At 42.9% G+C, this 13,228-nt stretch overlaps 4 protein-coding genes across 4 annotated transcripts; all 4 read left to right on the forward strand.

Annotated features, from left to right (window-relative positions):
- Positions 1-1,108: 1,108 nt before the first annotated feature.
- LOC308093974 (histone H1-like) lies at positions 1,109-1,717 on the forward strand (the record flags this gene model as incomplete). Its single annotated transcript, XM_080440390.1, has 1 exon — positions 1,109-1,717. One exon carries the CDS (start codon positions 1,109-1,111, stop codon positions 1,715-1,717), a length of 609 nt encoding a protein of 202 aa, XP_080296516.1.
- Positions 1,718-3,056: 1,339 nt separating this feature from the next.
- Positions 3,057-3,368, forward strand: LOC308094002 (histone H4; the record flags this gene model as incomplete). Its single annotated transcript, XM_080440418.1, has 1 exon — positions 3,057-3,368. The coding sequence occupies one exon, from the start codon at positions 3,057-3,059 to the stop codon at positions 3,366-3,368; it is 312 nt and encodes a 103-aa protein (XP_080296544.1).
- Positions 3,369-5,481: 2,113 nt separating this feature from the next.
- Positions 5,482-5,856, forward strand: LOC308093998 (histone H2B-like; the record flags this gene model as incomplete). The annotated part of the gene is made up of 1 exon (XM_080440414.1): positions 5,482-5,856. The coding sequence occupies one exon, from the start codon at positions 5,482-5,484 to the stop codon at positions 5,854-5,856; it is 375 nt and encodes a 124-aa protein (XP_080296540.1).
- Positions 5,857-6,876: 1,020 nt separating this feature from the next.
- On the forward strand, positions 6,877-7,287 carry LOC308093983 (histone H3.2; the record flags this gene model as incomplete). The annotated part of the gene is made up of 1 exon (XM_080440399.1): positions 6,877-7,287. One exon carries the CDS (start codon positions 6,877-6,879, stop codon positions 7,285-7,287), a length of 411 nt encoding a protein of 136 aa, XP_080296525.1.
- Positions 7,288-13,228: the final 5,941 nt, after the last annotated feature.

Below are 13,228 nucleotides of genomic sequence, written 5' to 3' on the forward strand. Positions count from 1 at the left end.
ATGGAAACCAGGGCTTTTTTGTGTTATCCTTTTAGCATCATTGTACAATTGTACCACTGTGCTATTTGCAAACTGTTAATAAAGTATAAGTATTCAATCAATCAAAATCAGACGATGTGTCAATTCAAATATATGAGTAATACATATTTGCTCCCAGGTAGCTTTACCAAAGAAAATAACTTACAGCAACAGGTCACTTGTGATATATGTACTGCACAGTTCTGTCCCATGCTGCTATAAAGGTAGGCCTAATTGATATGGGGATGGACATATTTGCTATGGCAGTCCCACTGTTTTCATACAGAACACAATGATAATTGATCATAAAACGGGATGCAGCAGGATATACATTGCATCATGGAGTTTTAAAATGTGAAGGGTACGTGCTGGCTTGTGTACCAGCATGTCTGTCTCCATAGGCAAAGTACAGACCGCAGCAGTTGATTGTATAAGATACGCTTTATTTTGTTTACTTTAGTTTGATCAGATGTTATATCAGATATATTACTCACAGTAAGTTATTCGTCCACAAATGAACAAAGCTTTCCACCATTCAATAGCTGTCAATGGGAGTTGCTGCCATCAACTGGAGTGTGTTTACTAAGGTCAGAAAACCTTCTATTTATAACTAAACGGACAATAAAACAAGAGTATAGTTTATGTTATCCTGTTGCCGGGTATGTCTGCTAAGAGGATTACGAGGATTGGTGTTAATGTAACATAGTTTAACATTGTTTTAGAAGGAAAATGATGGGGGAATTGTGTTTTGCCCGTTGAAGAGTGAGGTGTTGAGCCTATCAATACAAAACGAGAGCGTTCTTCGCGTCTCAGATAATGTTCATGACAAAAGGGCACAAGTGTGCTAGCAGTGTGCCCTTTGTTACATTTCATAATGTACACAGTCGTTTATAATATCTTGTTTTTTGTCGAGGAGAAAACACAAGTGGCACATTAAGCCACCTAGAGAAGAGGGGCCCTGTGTGCATTGACTCTACATGGTTCTCATGTTGTGTTTAAGTCCAGCCCCTTCACTGTGCTCACCACCAGTCTAATCTACCGTACCGAGACTTTACATTAAGGCAAGCTACTACCCGCATCTGATTGAATCATGGCAGAAGTCGCACCAGCTCCGGCTCCGGCCAAGGCCGCCAAGAAGAAGGCAGCTCCCCGACCCAAGAAGGCCGGCCCCAGCGTCGCTGAACTTGTAGTCAAGGCCGTGTCCGCCTCCAAAGAACGGAGCGGCGTGTCCCTGGCTGCGGTCAAGAAAGCTCTGACTGCCGGCGGCTACGATGTGGAGAAGAATAAGGCCCGCGTCAAGATCGCCGTCAAGAGCCTGGTAGCAAAAGGCACTCTGGTTCAAACCAAAGGTACCGGCGCATCTGGATCTTTCAAGATGAACAAGACAGCTGTAGCAGTTAAGGCGAAGAAGCCTGTTGTCAAGAAAGCTGTCAAAGCTAAGAAGCCCGCTGCTGCCAAGAAACCCGCCGCGGCCAAAAAGCCAAAGAAGGTGGCAGCAAAGAAGCCTGTGGCCGCCAAGAAATCGCCGAAGAAAGCCAAGAAGCCTGCTGCTGCCAAGAAGGTAGCAGCTAAAAGCCCGAAGAAAGCCACCAAGAGTCCCAAGAAAGTAGCCAAGAAGCCTGCAGCAGCCAAGAAAGCCCCAGCCAAGAAGGTTGCCAAACCCAAGGCAGCAAAGAAGGCAGCTCCCAAGAAGAAGTAAACTGTTATAAACCTATCCCACCTTTACCAACAAAAGGCTCTTTTAAGAGCCAACCACAACTTTTCATAAGAGTTTTTATTTCGTCATTTTCACGTATAATGACCATAAACCATTTGTAACATGTTCTGGAGTTTGCTGTGTCTACCCAGCTCACTATTTTTGAGGAAAGGCGTCAAAAATCTGAAATGAAATGACTCCTTTGAAAGTCAACCCCCCCCCCCCCCCCCCCATAATAACCGTTAACTAACTGTGTTAACCCTTAAATCTTTGGTTTTGCTATTGATGATCAAATCCAAAATGCCAGTAGTGTAGTCTTTCTAAATGTCATATTGATTTAAGGTAGCCTAGTTTAGTCATTTCAGCCCCAGATGATGCATTTGAAATATTCTAGAGCTCAGTGAAAATGGACATCTAGAATAGATTATCCATGTTTGTCCCATTGAAATAAATGTTCTATTTTATAAGGGAGACACGAATAGCAGCACCACAAAGTTTCAACAGTAACATATGAGGTTATATAAACATATAACGGATCAGATATAACTTTTGCACACAGTCAACATGGATTCCATATCACCATTGTTTTAAAATAACAGTGTAGATAGATAGATGGATAGATACCGATAGTAGCATTCTACTGGACTATGGAACTTGTTTAATCTGTCACACATCAAGTGTGCACACGTGCATAGAAATCCCCCTATATTGTACTATTGATATACTGTTTTTGTGTTGTTGTCTGAGAAGCCTGTCTTTACTACATCATATCAGCTACTCATGACATGAGCAATATATATAAATGCTATGACTGTATAGTATTACTGTATATTATGTATCTTTTTCACTATTTATGTTGAAGTCTGGAGATGTGTTTTTTTGTGACTGTGAACCTACTCATGGCTGTGATAATGTGAATGTTGTGAGTGTTTTTATTTACAATAAGGTATTCTTAAAAATACATGGTATACATACTGCCGTTTAAGGGGGAATAGTTTTTTTTTTAAACAATATATTTATTGGGATTTTCAATTATATAAAGATAACATCAGTATGGCTCTTGTGTTACTTAAAATGCCTATAAGTAATCAAATAAAAATAGAGCAAACAGACATGACTTAGATATACATATTAGTTAATTGCCTCAGCTTTATAACCATGTTCAAAATAACCGTTGGAGAGGTCATTGTCATGCAGAACACAGAATAAAGGAGCAGCTTTTTAGGCAACGCCCAGTGCAGAGCAGGCTGCCTGTCTTCCTATACGTCCTCAGAACACAGATAAATACGCAAGGCTTTGGACATGAGAGACATTCAGGTTTGAAACTTCAGCTGAACTCAAAATGTCAGGCAGAGGAAAAGGAGGCAAAGGTCTTGGGAAAGGAGGCGCCAAGCGTCATCGCAAAGTGCTTCGTGATAACATCCAGGGAATCACTAAGCCCGCTATTCGCCGTCTGGCTCGCCGTGGTGGTGTGAAGCGTATCTCCGGTCTGATCTACGAGGAGACTCGTGGTGTCCTCAAGGTTTTCCTGGAGAACGTGATCCGTGACGCAGTCACCTACACCGAGCACGCCAAGAGAAAGACCGTGACCGCCATGGATGTTGTCTATGCTCTGAAGAGACAAGGGCGCACTCTGTACGGCTTCGGAGGTTAAATCACTTGTTCGGCTCTCAACAACCCAAAGGCTCTTTTAAGAGCCGCCCACACTTTCTGTACAGAGTCTATTCCGTTATTGATATGTGAGCCACTTTAGGTAATACTTGTTTGTCCGGACCACTTAGTCGTTTGCCACCTATAAAGTTTAGATGGAGGACAATGATTCATGGCCACTGATTAGGTTTTAGTACAATCTCTCGTAGTGCAAACTCGAGCTTGGAATGGTCCTATTTGAATACATGCCAGTCGGAATCTAAACGTTTAAAAACGGACAAGATAAGACTATTGTGGCCATGATGCAACATGCCACTTAAATATAAAGACAGTGCAAGTTGAGGGTGTACAACTCACTTTGCACATTGAATAATTATTTGGATAAATGCCATTCCAGGCATATTGTGGGGGTCCACTCATAATTCCGACATCCCGTTATAATGGGGTCAGTCGGAATCTAAACGTTTAAAAACGGACAAGATAACCTGTCTGTTTTCATGTATGTGTATGCAATGCTATTAACGCAGTCGCCAGTGGGGGGGGCAGGGTTGGATCAGGGAAAGGTAGACTATTGTGGCCATGATGCAACATGCTTTGTAAAAGATTATTTTAACTATAAAAACAGTGCAAGTTGAGGGTGTACAGCTCACTTTGCAAATTGAACTTGTGAAAATATTGTATATAATACAATGCACAATTAATTCCAGGCGAATAAGTAATATAACACAAATGTAATTGTTACAAGACGGTTCATATAGTCATGATTAAGATGGGGAAACCATTGGTCCAGCATTTTCTATATTGTCTAGAGAGTGACTTCATTTGACCGTGCTACTATGCTTATAAACATGGACTATAACAGTTAAATTCACATCCACTACTTGCCAGCATCATGACATATTCCCTGAATCAGTTCGGAATAAATTGAGTTCCCATACCGGGAGTCGAACCCGGGCCGCCTGGGTGAAAACCAGGAATCCTAACCGCTAGACCATATGGGACTGTTGAAAATGACACGCTGAATTTATCGCTGAATTTATCAAATAAAATTACACACGGCTCCAGTCAGAGACCCCACTCATCCCAGCTATAATGAACATGATCAAATGCAATTTTTGATTGCTTTGTGTGGTACAACTGGTCAGGGACATGGGTCATAGATAGCTGTAGTATACAACCCTCGTAGACGTATTTATGATTCTGACGTCTTCAATCTACGAGAGTTGTAGGGTTCACGCCCCATGGAGACCTGGACTTTCTGCACTATGCCCCGTAGACACTCCAAACATGGCTCTACGGGGTAGTAGTTTAATGTAATAATCCATATCTTTCAATAAAGAAGTGTTTTAATGCCGTCTGTGGCCGATTCTGTCGGAAGTTCCCAATGGGCGGTAGTGACGGGGCGCATCCGGTGGAACCCGGAATTACACTAAATGTAAACAGGAAGTAAACGAGGGTGAAAAAATGGCGTTCGGCCACAGACGGCATTAAAAGACTTCTTCATTGAAAGATATGCATTATTACATTAAACTACTACCCCGTAGAGCCAGTTAACATTTGGGGCTTGGGGTTAAGCATCTTTATTTTCACATTTGTACATGTTTGGAGTGTCTACGGGGCATAGTGCAGAAAGTCCAGGTCTCCATGGGGCGTGAACCCTACAACTCTAGTAGATTGAAGACGTCAGAATCATAAATACGTCTACGAGGGTTGTATACTACAGCTAGGTCATAGAAGTATCATCTGTGATTAGTAGCAATAGTCTGCAGTTAGTGGATTGACTAGATTATACTGTATACATTATGCATCGATAGAAAGTGTGTTACAACTAGATTGAAATTGGAAAATATAGATTTACCCTAAATGTTTATTATACCTTAGCGGGAACAATAGATGATGCAGGCGGGAAAACATTATGCAGAAACAAAGACAGTGTAAGACACCTCCCTCTGTGGGTCACATAAGCCGTGTAAAACGCCTCCCTCTGTGGGTCACATAAGCAGTGGCACCAATCATGTGCTGGGAGTCGCACACATCATTTGCATTGGCATGGTTTAAATACGGGTGCGACGCCGGCGAACCGTTACTTCTTATCTTCATCTATTTGAGAAAGAACCATGCCTGAACCCGCCAAGCCAGCGCCCAAGAAGGGCTCCAAGAAAGCCGTCACCAAAACCTCTGCCAAGGGCGGTAAGAAACGCAGAAAGTCCAGGAAGGAGAGTTATGCCATCTACATCTACAAGGTCATGAAGCAGGTCCACCCTGACACCGGTATCTCTTCCAAGGCCATGGGCATCATGAACTCCTTCGTCAACGACATCTTTGAGCGCATCGCAGGTGAAGCCTCCAAACTGGCTAACTACAACAAGCGTCGCACCATCTCATCCAGGGAGATTCAGACGGCCGTCCGCCTGCTGCTTCCCGGTGAGCTGGCCAAGCACGCCGTGTCCGAGGGCACCAAGGCTGTCACCAAGTACACCAGCTCCAAGTAAATTGCATCGTCTGCTCTAAACACAAAGGTCCTTTTAAGGACCACCCATATTATCAAGAAAGAGGAGATCCATATTTAATGGCAATTTAATGTTGACCTGCTCTGGGTGTTACTGCGTCAATTGACTGACAACAAGGGCCAATAGAAAGACTGGCTCAATAGCCGTTTGTGCTTTTCCTTTCCATGTCTATCCAGACTATTTACTGCACTGCCCCGACTGAGGCGGCTTTTGTCATCTTTTCTTTTCTCTCCTTCCCATTATTGTAGACTGAAAAATAAGGGTACCAAAAAAGTGTCAGAAAACTAGCTAAACGGTACACAATGATAGGAAACGATAGCTGGTAGTTTACTGTGAAGAAATCAGGGGGGGAAAGACACTTGCGGGCGCAGATCCGTCTGATATTCTCTCATACACGCATCTGGCCGTATGATGTGCACACTCAAATATTATTGAAAGACGTAAATTGTGTTGATGCAGTACAATAATTATCTGCTGTTGCAGCAAAGACATGTGGACAGGAGAATAAGTCAGCAGTGTTTTAAAAGTCACAAAACGCAGGGGGTATAGCCTGAGTAGGAGTCTCTTGCATTTAGCAGTAAGTACAGCAAGCTATTAAATGTTCACGTTCTTTTCAACCACGAAAAGCTACAGGCGCCCGGGGGTAAATGGAAGCAACTCTTTTTTTTTTTTTTACAGAAACAGTGGGTGGCGCTTAAAAGAGCCTTTGTTTGTGGGGATTGTCGAATCAAGGAGATTTATTTCTTGGCGGCTTTCTCGGTCTTCTTGGGGAGCACAACAGCACAACAGAGAGTGCGGGCTGACTGTGTGTGAGCTCCCCACCAATCAGTACTAGTGGCGTGATCGGTTCCGCCCAGTCTAACTCTGGTTCCTCCCCAAACAAGGAGGTTCCCGACCAGAGACCAATCCGAGAAAGACGGCGTCTCAGAGCCGCTGAAATAAATAGCAGGAGTTTGCGCTCATTACACCACAACTCCTGAAGTTACAGACAGAGAGAGAAAGATGGCAAGAACCAAGCAGACCGCTCGTAAATCCACCGGTGGCAAAGCCCCCAGGAAGCAACTCGCCACCAAGGCTGCTCGCAAGAGCGCGCCTGCAACCGGTGGAGTGAAGAAGCCTCACCGTTACCGTCCCGGTACAGTGGCTCTGAGGGAGATCCGTCGTTACCAGAAATCTACCGAGCTGCTTATCCGCAAGCTGCCCTTCCAGCGCCTGGTGAGGGAGATCGCCCAGGACTTTAAGACCGACCTGCGCTTCCAGAGTTCCGCTGTCATGGCTCTCCAGGAGTCAGCCGAGGCTTATCTGGTCGGTCTGTTTGAAGACACCAACCTGTGCGCCATCCACGCCAAGAGGGTGACCATCATGCCCAAAGACATCCAGCTGGCCCGTCGTATCCGTGGAGAACGTGCTTAAACTAATCCATCACTTCACAACCCCAAAACGGCTCTTTTAAGAGCCACCCATTTAGTTATTTAAAGAGCTTTTTCACTATGCGTAATATGTAGCTTTAATTATGTTAGGAAATATGATCGTAGCCAACATACCTCCATATAAATATTCATGCACTTCACCTAAAAGTGAACAAACCACATGGATACTGGACACATGCATTACGTTTACATTAAGCTTTCTCTGTTATCATTTCTTAAGGCTAGTAATAATGCTTCCTTTATGGGATTCTCTACAAAGAAAGTTTTTATAGCCTTTTCTGAAGCCATTTCCATCATGGAAATGATCACTGCAGAGTTAAAAGCAACGTGATTGACATCTGTTGGTGAAATGGGTGTAGTGCAGCCAAGTGAGGAATACAAATGAATATATTTTGCATGTGTCTAGTGTAGGTCAGTGAGTGTGTGTGTGTGTGTGTGTGTGTGTGTGTGTGTGTGTATTTAGTGACATGAACGCACACACTTTATTTTGCTATTACTGTACACTAGGCTGTGTTAGCAACCATGGTGGTTGCCCCATGTTCTGTTGGTGTACAGGTGCACATTCTGTAGGCCCACACACCAAAACTACAACTATTAGGCCTGAATAAAATGTCAACTTAAGGAAACCGTAATGGAAGAACACATACGTATTGATGTCACTCTGTTGTTGAGTGCAGCCCTCATTTGAAAGTTAATTTACACTTTCCCATGACAACAAGGAAGAAGGTTTGATGGCATGGTGAGAATGAGGGAATTTAATATCTAACGCTGTCATCAACTATGAGCAAACCATGCAGATGTGTCAGCATCACAAAGGCCTCTAGCTTCCTCCTTTTCCCAAAGCATCACTCCAGTGTACGAGAGAGGTCGATGCTGTAGTGAATAAAGGCACATTGCTGATAATATCTAGCCTGGTAAACCCCCTCCCTCCGTAAATCTCATTTGCATTTGATTTCAGGGAGGTCTGGGATTGCGAAGGGAGTAGAGATGGCCGAACACTGCGTGTCCGAACACAATCAGCGGCTGCTAGGGGCGGGATCATCCAATCACCTGCCTAGTAGCTTGAAAAAAAGAAAAACTGTCTGTCATCGATTCTGCGCCCGGAGTCTCAGATGCAAGTACGCTGTGAAACAAAATGTGTGTCGCAAGCTTTCTTCCATTTGACGGTGTCAGGTTAGATAATATCATGCATTTGGTGATCATACTACTTAAGCATTCCGCTTATTTCTTATTTTACCAATAGTTGCACAAACAGGGCAAATATAGCACTTGTATGTGTGTACCATTCTCGTATATCTGTCTTATAAGAAAATAAGAAATATGTCACCCTGTTTTGGGAACACATGTCATACGCCTTGGCTATGGATGCTTTCACGCAGATGATATTAGAATTTATCTGACTCTGGGTGATGATGAGGTGGCTTATGTAGACTACAAGAAAAGACAGGTCATGTGGGAAAGCCGGATCACATCTGCCTCCCATGTCACCTGGCTTTACCAGTCTGCACTGGGTGTCAGAGGAGAGTGCAAATGCAGATTGTCTTGGATGTAAAGATGCAAATCAGACTAAACCAATGTCAGAGGTAAGTGTCTTTTTATTGTATTTTTTGTCAATGACGGGGTCCACAGAACATCCACTGTTACATGAGCCACTGCTTCATTTCATGACTATTAAAATAAATTATTTGGTATTATAGATGCCTCTGAAACTGTGACGCCATCTACTCCAAACTTAAAGATGAAGTGATGGAGGAGGTGGAGAACACCCTCGTCTGCTTTGTCAACCACTTTTTTCCCTCCTTCCATCAAAGTAAAGAGGACTAAGTAAGAATGATGTGGAAGTCCCTGGAGAAGATTCTATGACACGATACCTGGGTAATCCTGATGGGACCTTCCTTCACATCTCCACCCTGCGCTTCACCCCTCAGAAAGGAGACATCTATGCCTGTACTGTGGAGCACGAGGCCCTGCGGGGGCTACGGATCCTACTGAACAAATTATTCGTATTACCAAATCATTATTCCACTTATTTGTATGTTATAATGAACAACTGTACGATATAAGCAAAGCATTGATGAGCATGAGACCTTGATGATCAAAGTTAACAGGTAACCCTGGACATAATTGTCCAATCCAATCTACTTTATTCATAGAGCACATTTAAAACATCAGTGTTGAACCAAAGTGCTGTACATCAGTAAACACATTTAAAATACTATGAGTAAAACAATAAACAATACACAGGGGGAAAACACATAGAGGGTGCAACACAGACACATAATTGTCTTCTTTTGTTCACAGAAGTTGACAGGTCCACCTGTCTTCTTTGGAGTTGGTCTAGCTCTGGGACTTCTGGGCATTGCTATTGGAACATTCTTATTTAAATAAAAGCTTTCACATTGAAATGTCAAAAGAGTATTTCTCTTTTTAATGGGGAAACATCTCAGAAGTATTTGTAAATGCAAGTACCGTGTTTAACTGTTTACTATCCAGACTTACAAACAAATCACAAAATTACAGAAATTAAGGTGATAGGACTTTCTCTGTTTCGCCTGGCCCCTCCCTCTGGAATGCACCCCCGAATAATATTAAAGACGCTCCATCCCTCCAAAACCACACTCAAAGCCCACCTTTTCCTTTTTTTCCCCTTTTTTCTTTATGAAGTTGATTCCTTCCTTTTCTTTCATGTAAAGCGACTTTGGGTACTTTTGCTATATAAATCTGAACTAATATTATTATTGTGTGCGAATCTGTTTGCTAAGCACACACACACACACACGCACGTACGTACTTACGCACGCATGCACACACACGGTTGATGAATATCCCCTTCCTTTCCATTGAGCAGGATTTCATTTCGTTTATCGTATTATACTGGGCAGTTAAGCAAACTAATTGGGCATTTTATGAAAGAAGCATGACATTTTCATCATCTATGTACCCAAGGTTTGATTTCAGACGTGGAAGCACTTTCTGACTGACCTCTGGTGACCTTGAGCGGTCATTGACCTCATAATTGCATTTTTGCCACTTTTTGCCCCATTATTCTCCATTATAATAATATATGCTTGTTAGAATGACAGTTTTGTTCTAATAAATGAAAAATGAAACAGAGAGCTGCAGTAAAAAAGAAAAACAACAAGGTAAAAAAGTGCTAATGCATTCAAAGTGCAATTCATCTCATAGTGAGCATGAGCATTCAGGGTTCTGATGGTTTGGGGGAAGAAACTGTTGGACAGCATGCTGGTGCAGTCTCCTCATCTTCGTTGTCTTCATCTTAGACCATGGTGAAGATTTCTGCTTATTGCTGCTCACGTGGTCAGACATGAGGTTGGGGGGGTCCTTAGGGATTAAGGGTTTTGCTGTGTTTACCCAACACATTGTCAGGGCTGGGAATCGAACCTGGGACCTTCTGTTTCCCAGGCGGCCTCTCTACCCATTCAGCCATGGCCCCCCTTCTTGTGAATGGGTTGTCGTGGTCATGTCATACTCTCTCTCTCCTCTCCCCCCTCACAGCCCCTCCCTACCCACATGGTTTCTTCGCGTCGCAATCTTCGCTCACTTTCCCCAACTGATCTTTCCTCTTCTGTTCTCTCTGCTCTCCCTGCCCCTGAATCCTTCGCTCTTCTATCCCCTGATAGCGCCACAGATCTTCTTTTCTCTACTCTATCCTCTTCTCTTGACCATTTCTGTCCCCTCACCACCAGGCCTGCACGCCAAACTCCACCTGCCCCCTGGTTGTCGGACTCAGTGCGAACTGAGAGACGGAGCCTGAGAGCGGCTGAGCGCAAATGGAGAAATGGCAACCTCCCGGAGGACCTTCTTATCTTCCAATCTCTCCTTTCTTCTTTTTCCTCCTCTCTATCTGCTGCTAAAACTGCTTTCTTCCTTATTAACACCTTATTAACACATCTCTAACGTCTGGTTGCTTTCCCTCTGCTTTCAAGACTGCCAGAGTCACCCCCCTCCTGAAGAAACCGACACTTGACCCCTCTGAGATCAAGAACTACAGACTGGTTTCCCTTCTATCCTTCCTATCTAAAACTCTTGAACGTGCTGTCTTCAAACAACTGTCCTCGTATCTCCACCAGAACAACCTGCTGGACTACCACCAGTCTGAGTTTAAAGTGGGTCACTCGACCGAGACTGCCCTAGAGCAAACTAGTTAACTAGTTGTACGAACTCTTGTTTTATTTATTTTTTTATTGGATCTTGTTTATTCGATACACATATTTGTTTTAGCTCTTGCTCATTTGATTTTCCTATTTTGTCTCATCTGTTTATGAAAGTAGGTAGCTGATATATTGCACTTTTACTTTAGCGCTAGGTATACTCTTAGTTGCTTGTTTTAGAAGAGAATGCACTTAATACTTCTGGTGATTAGTAGTTTTGTTCCCTACCTACAGTATTGAATGCACTTATTGTAAGTCGCTTTGGATAAAAGCGTCTGCTAAATGACCGTAATGTAATTTAATGTTGTAGAAGTGGACCTCAGCTCCTTCACACTTAAATAGTCAGTCTTACAGAATGGTATCTACAGTTTCTTTAGCTGCATGCCTTCAATGCTCTGCAGCTGCAGCTGGAGCCATTGCCTGGGAGTAAACAGCGGGTGTGACAGCTCCTCCTTTAGCAACCTCCCACCCGAATGTAGTGATGTCTCTTTCCTCTGCAGGTGGCTCGCTGTTTTTTTTGTGAAACCGCCCCTATATGTGAGGTTTGGACATCGACATTCGCTGCACTGTGATTGGCCACCATTGTACCCCCCCCCCCCCCCACCCATTGCACCCCCCCAACCCTGCGCTGTGATTGGCCACCAGTGTACCCCCCTAACCCTGCACCGTGATTGGCCAATCACAGTCTATTCAGGACTGTGATTGGCTAGTGAAACATGACACATGTGCATAGCCCTATAAATAGGACTATGCACTTAAAAAAAACACATTTTTTTTTTTTAAGTTAGGGGTGTACAATGGTTGGTCAACAATATTACTTTTCTTTAAGTGAACTTCCATCACTGTGATGACCACTGTGACCACACCGCCCACTTCACACTGGGTGTGATTTTTTAATACTTTATTAACATGTTAAAATAATAATTCATTCAGTTCTTTCATAATAATAATAATTTCCACACGTTTTATGTCCATGTTATTAACAGACATTTCGACCCCTTTGTTTTGTTCATGTAAAACCCCTTCACCTATACATACAAAGGGGATAAACTAAATTAAATAATTTCATACATGTATCCGCATACACATCCTTTATGAGGGGACATAAACAATATATATACTTAAAGGGCAAGACCACTTTGGTAGAGGCTTGGGTTGTCTAGTTACCTTGCCATGATGTAACTCCAAAGGTGGACAAGGAATCAAAAATAATTGCTCCATTGATTAGAAATTGATAATTCAAAATATGCTCATCATTGACTTGCATTGTACGGTGAAACAGCTCTCAAAGACACTCTTTTAGCACAGAAACAAATGCTAACAAACTTGATTCAGACAATATAGAGCATCACCAAACCCAGTACTGTTAGTTTTTTTAATAAAAATGTTAACTTCCTGTTGATTTAGCCATTTTTATTAAGAAGAAAACCCGGACTGGATCTACGGATCCGGATCCGGATCTTCAGATAGTAAAATCAACCGTGAGTCCATATTTATAAATTAATGCAATGTGTTTGATCAGTTACCTGGAGTGGTGCATATCAGACAAGATAAGATACTGTCTAAATGTAAAGGCCCATTTAAAAGTTGATAAGGCATTGACGTGGATTGTTTTATGCAAGTAATCTTTTTATTGTATGGCGTTGGAACAACAGATGTTCAGGAGGCGGGGATACACACCTTTACTCCGCCCCCTTACCAATCTACCTGGCGCTATTTATACACATCAGAACTACCCAGAAACCCCTTACT

The sequence above is a fragment of the Gymnoscopelus braueri genome, assembly GCF_963280865.1.
Source record: "Gymnoscopelus braueri genome assembly, chromosome: 10".
Taxonomy (NCBI): Eukaryota; Metazoa; Chordata; class Actinopteri; order Myctophiformes; family Myctophidae; genus Gymnoscopelus; species Gymnoscopelus braueri.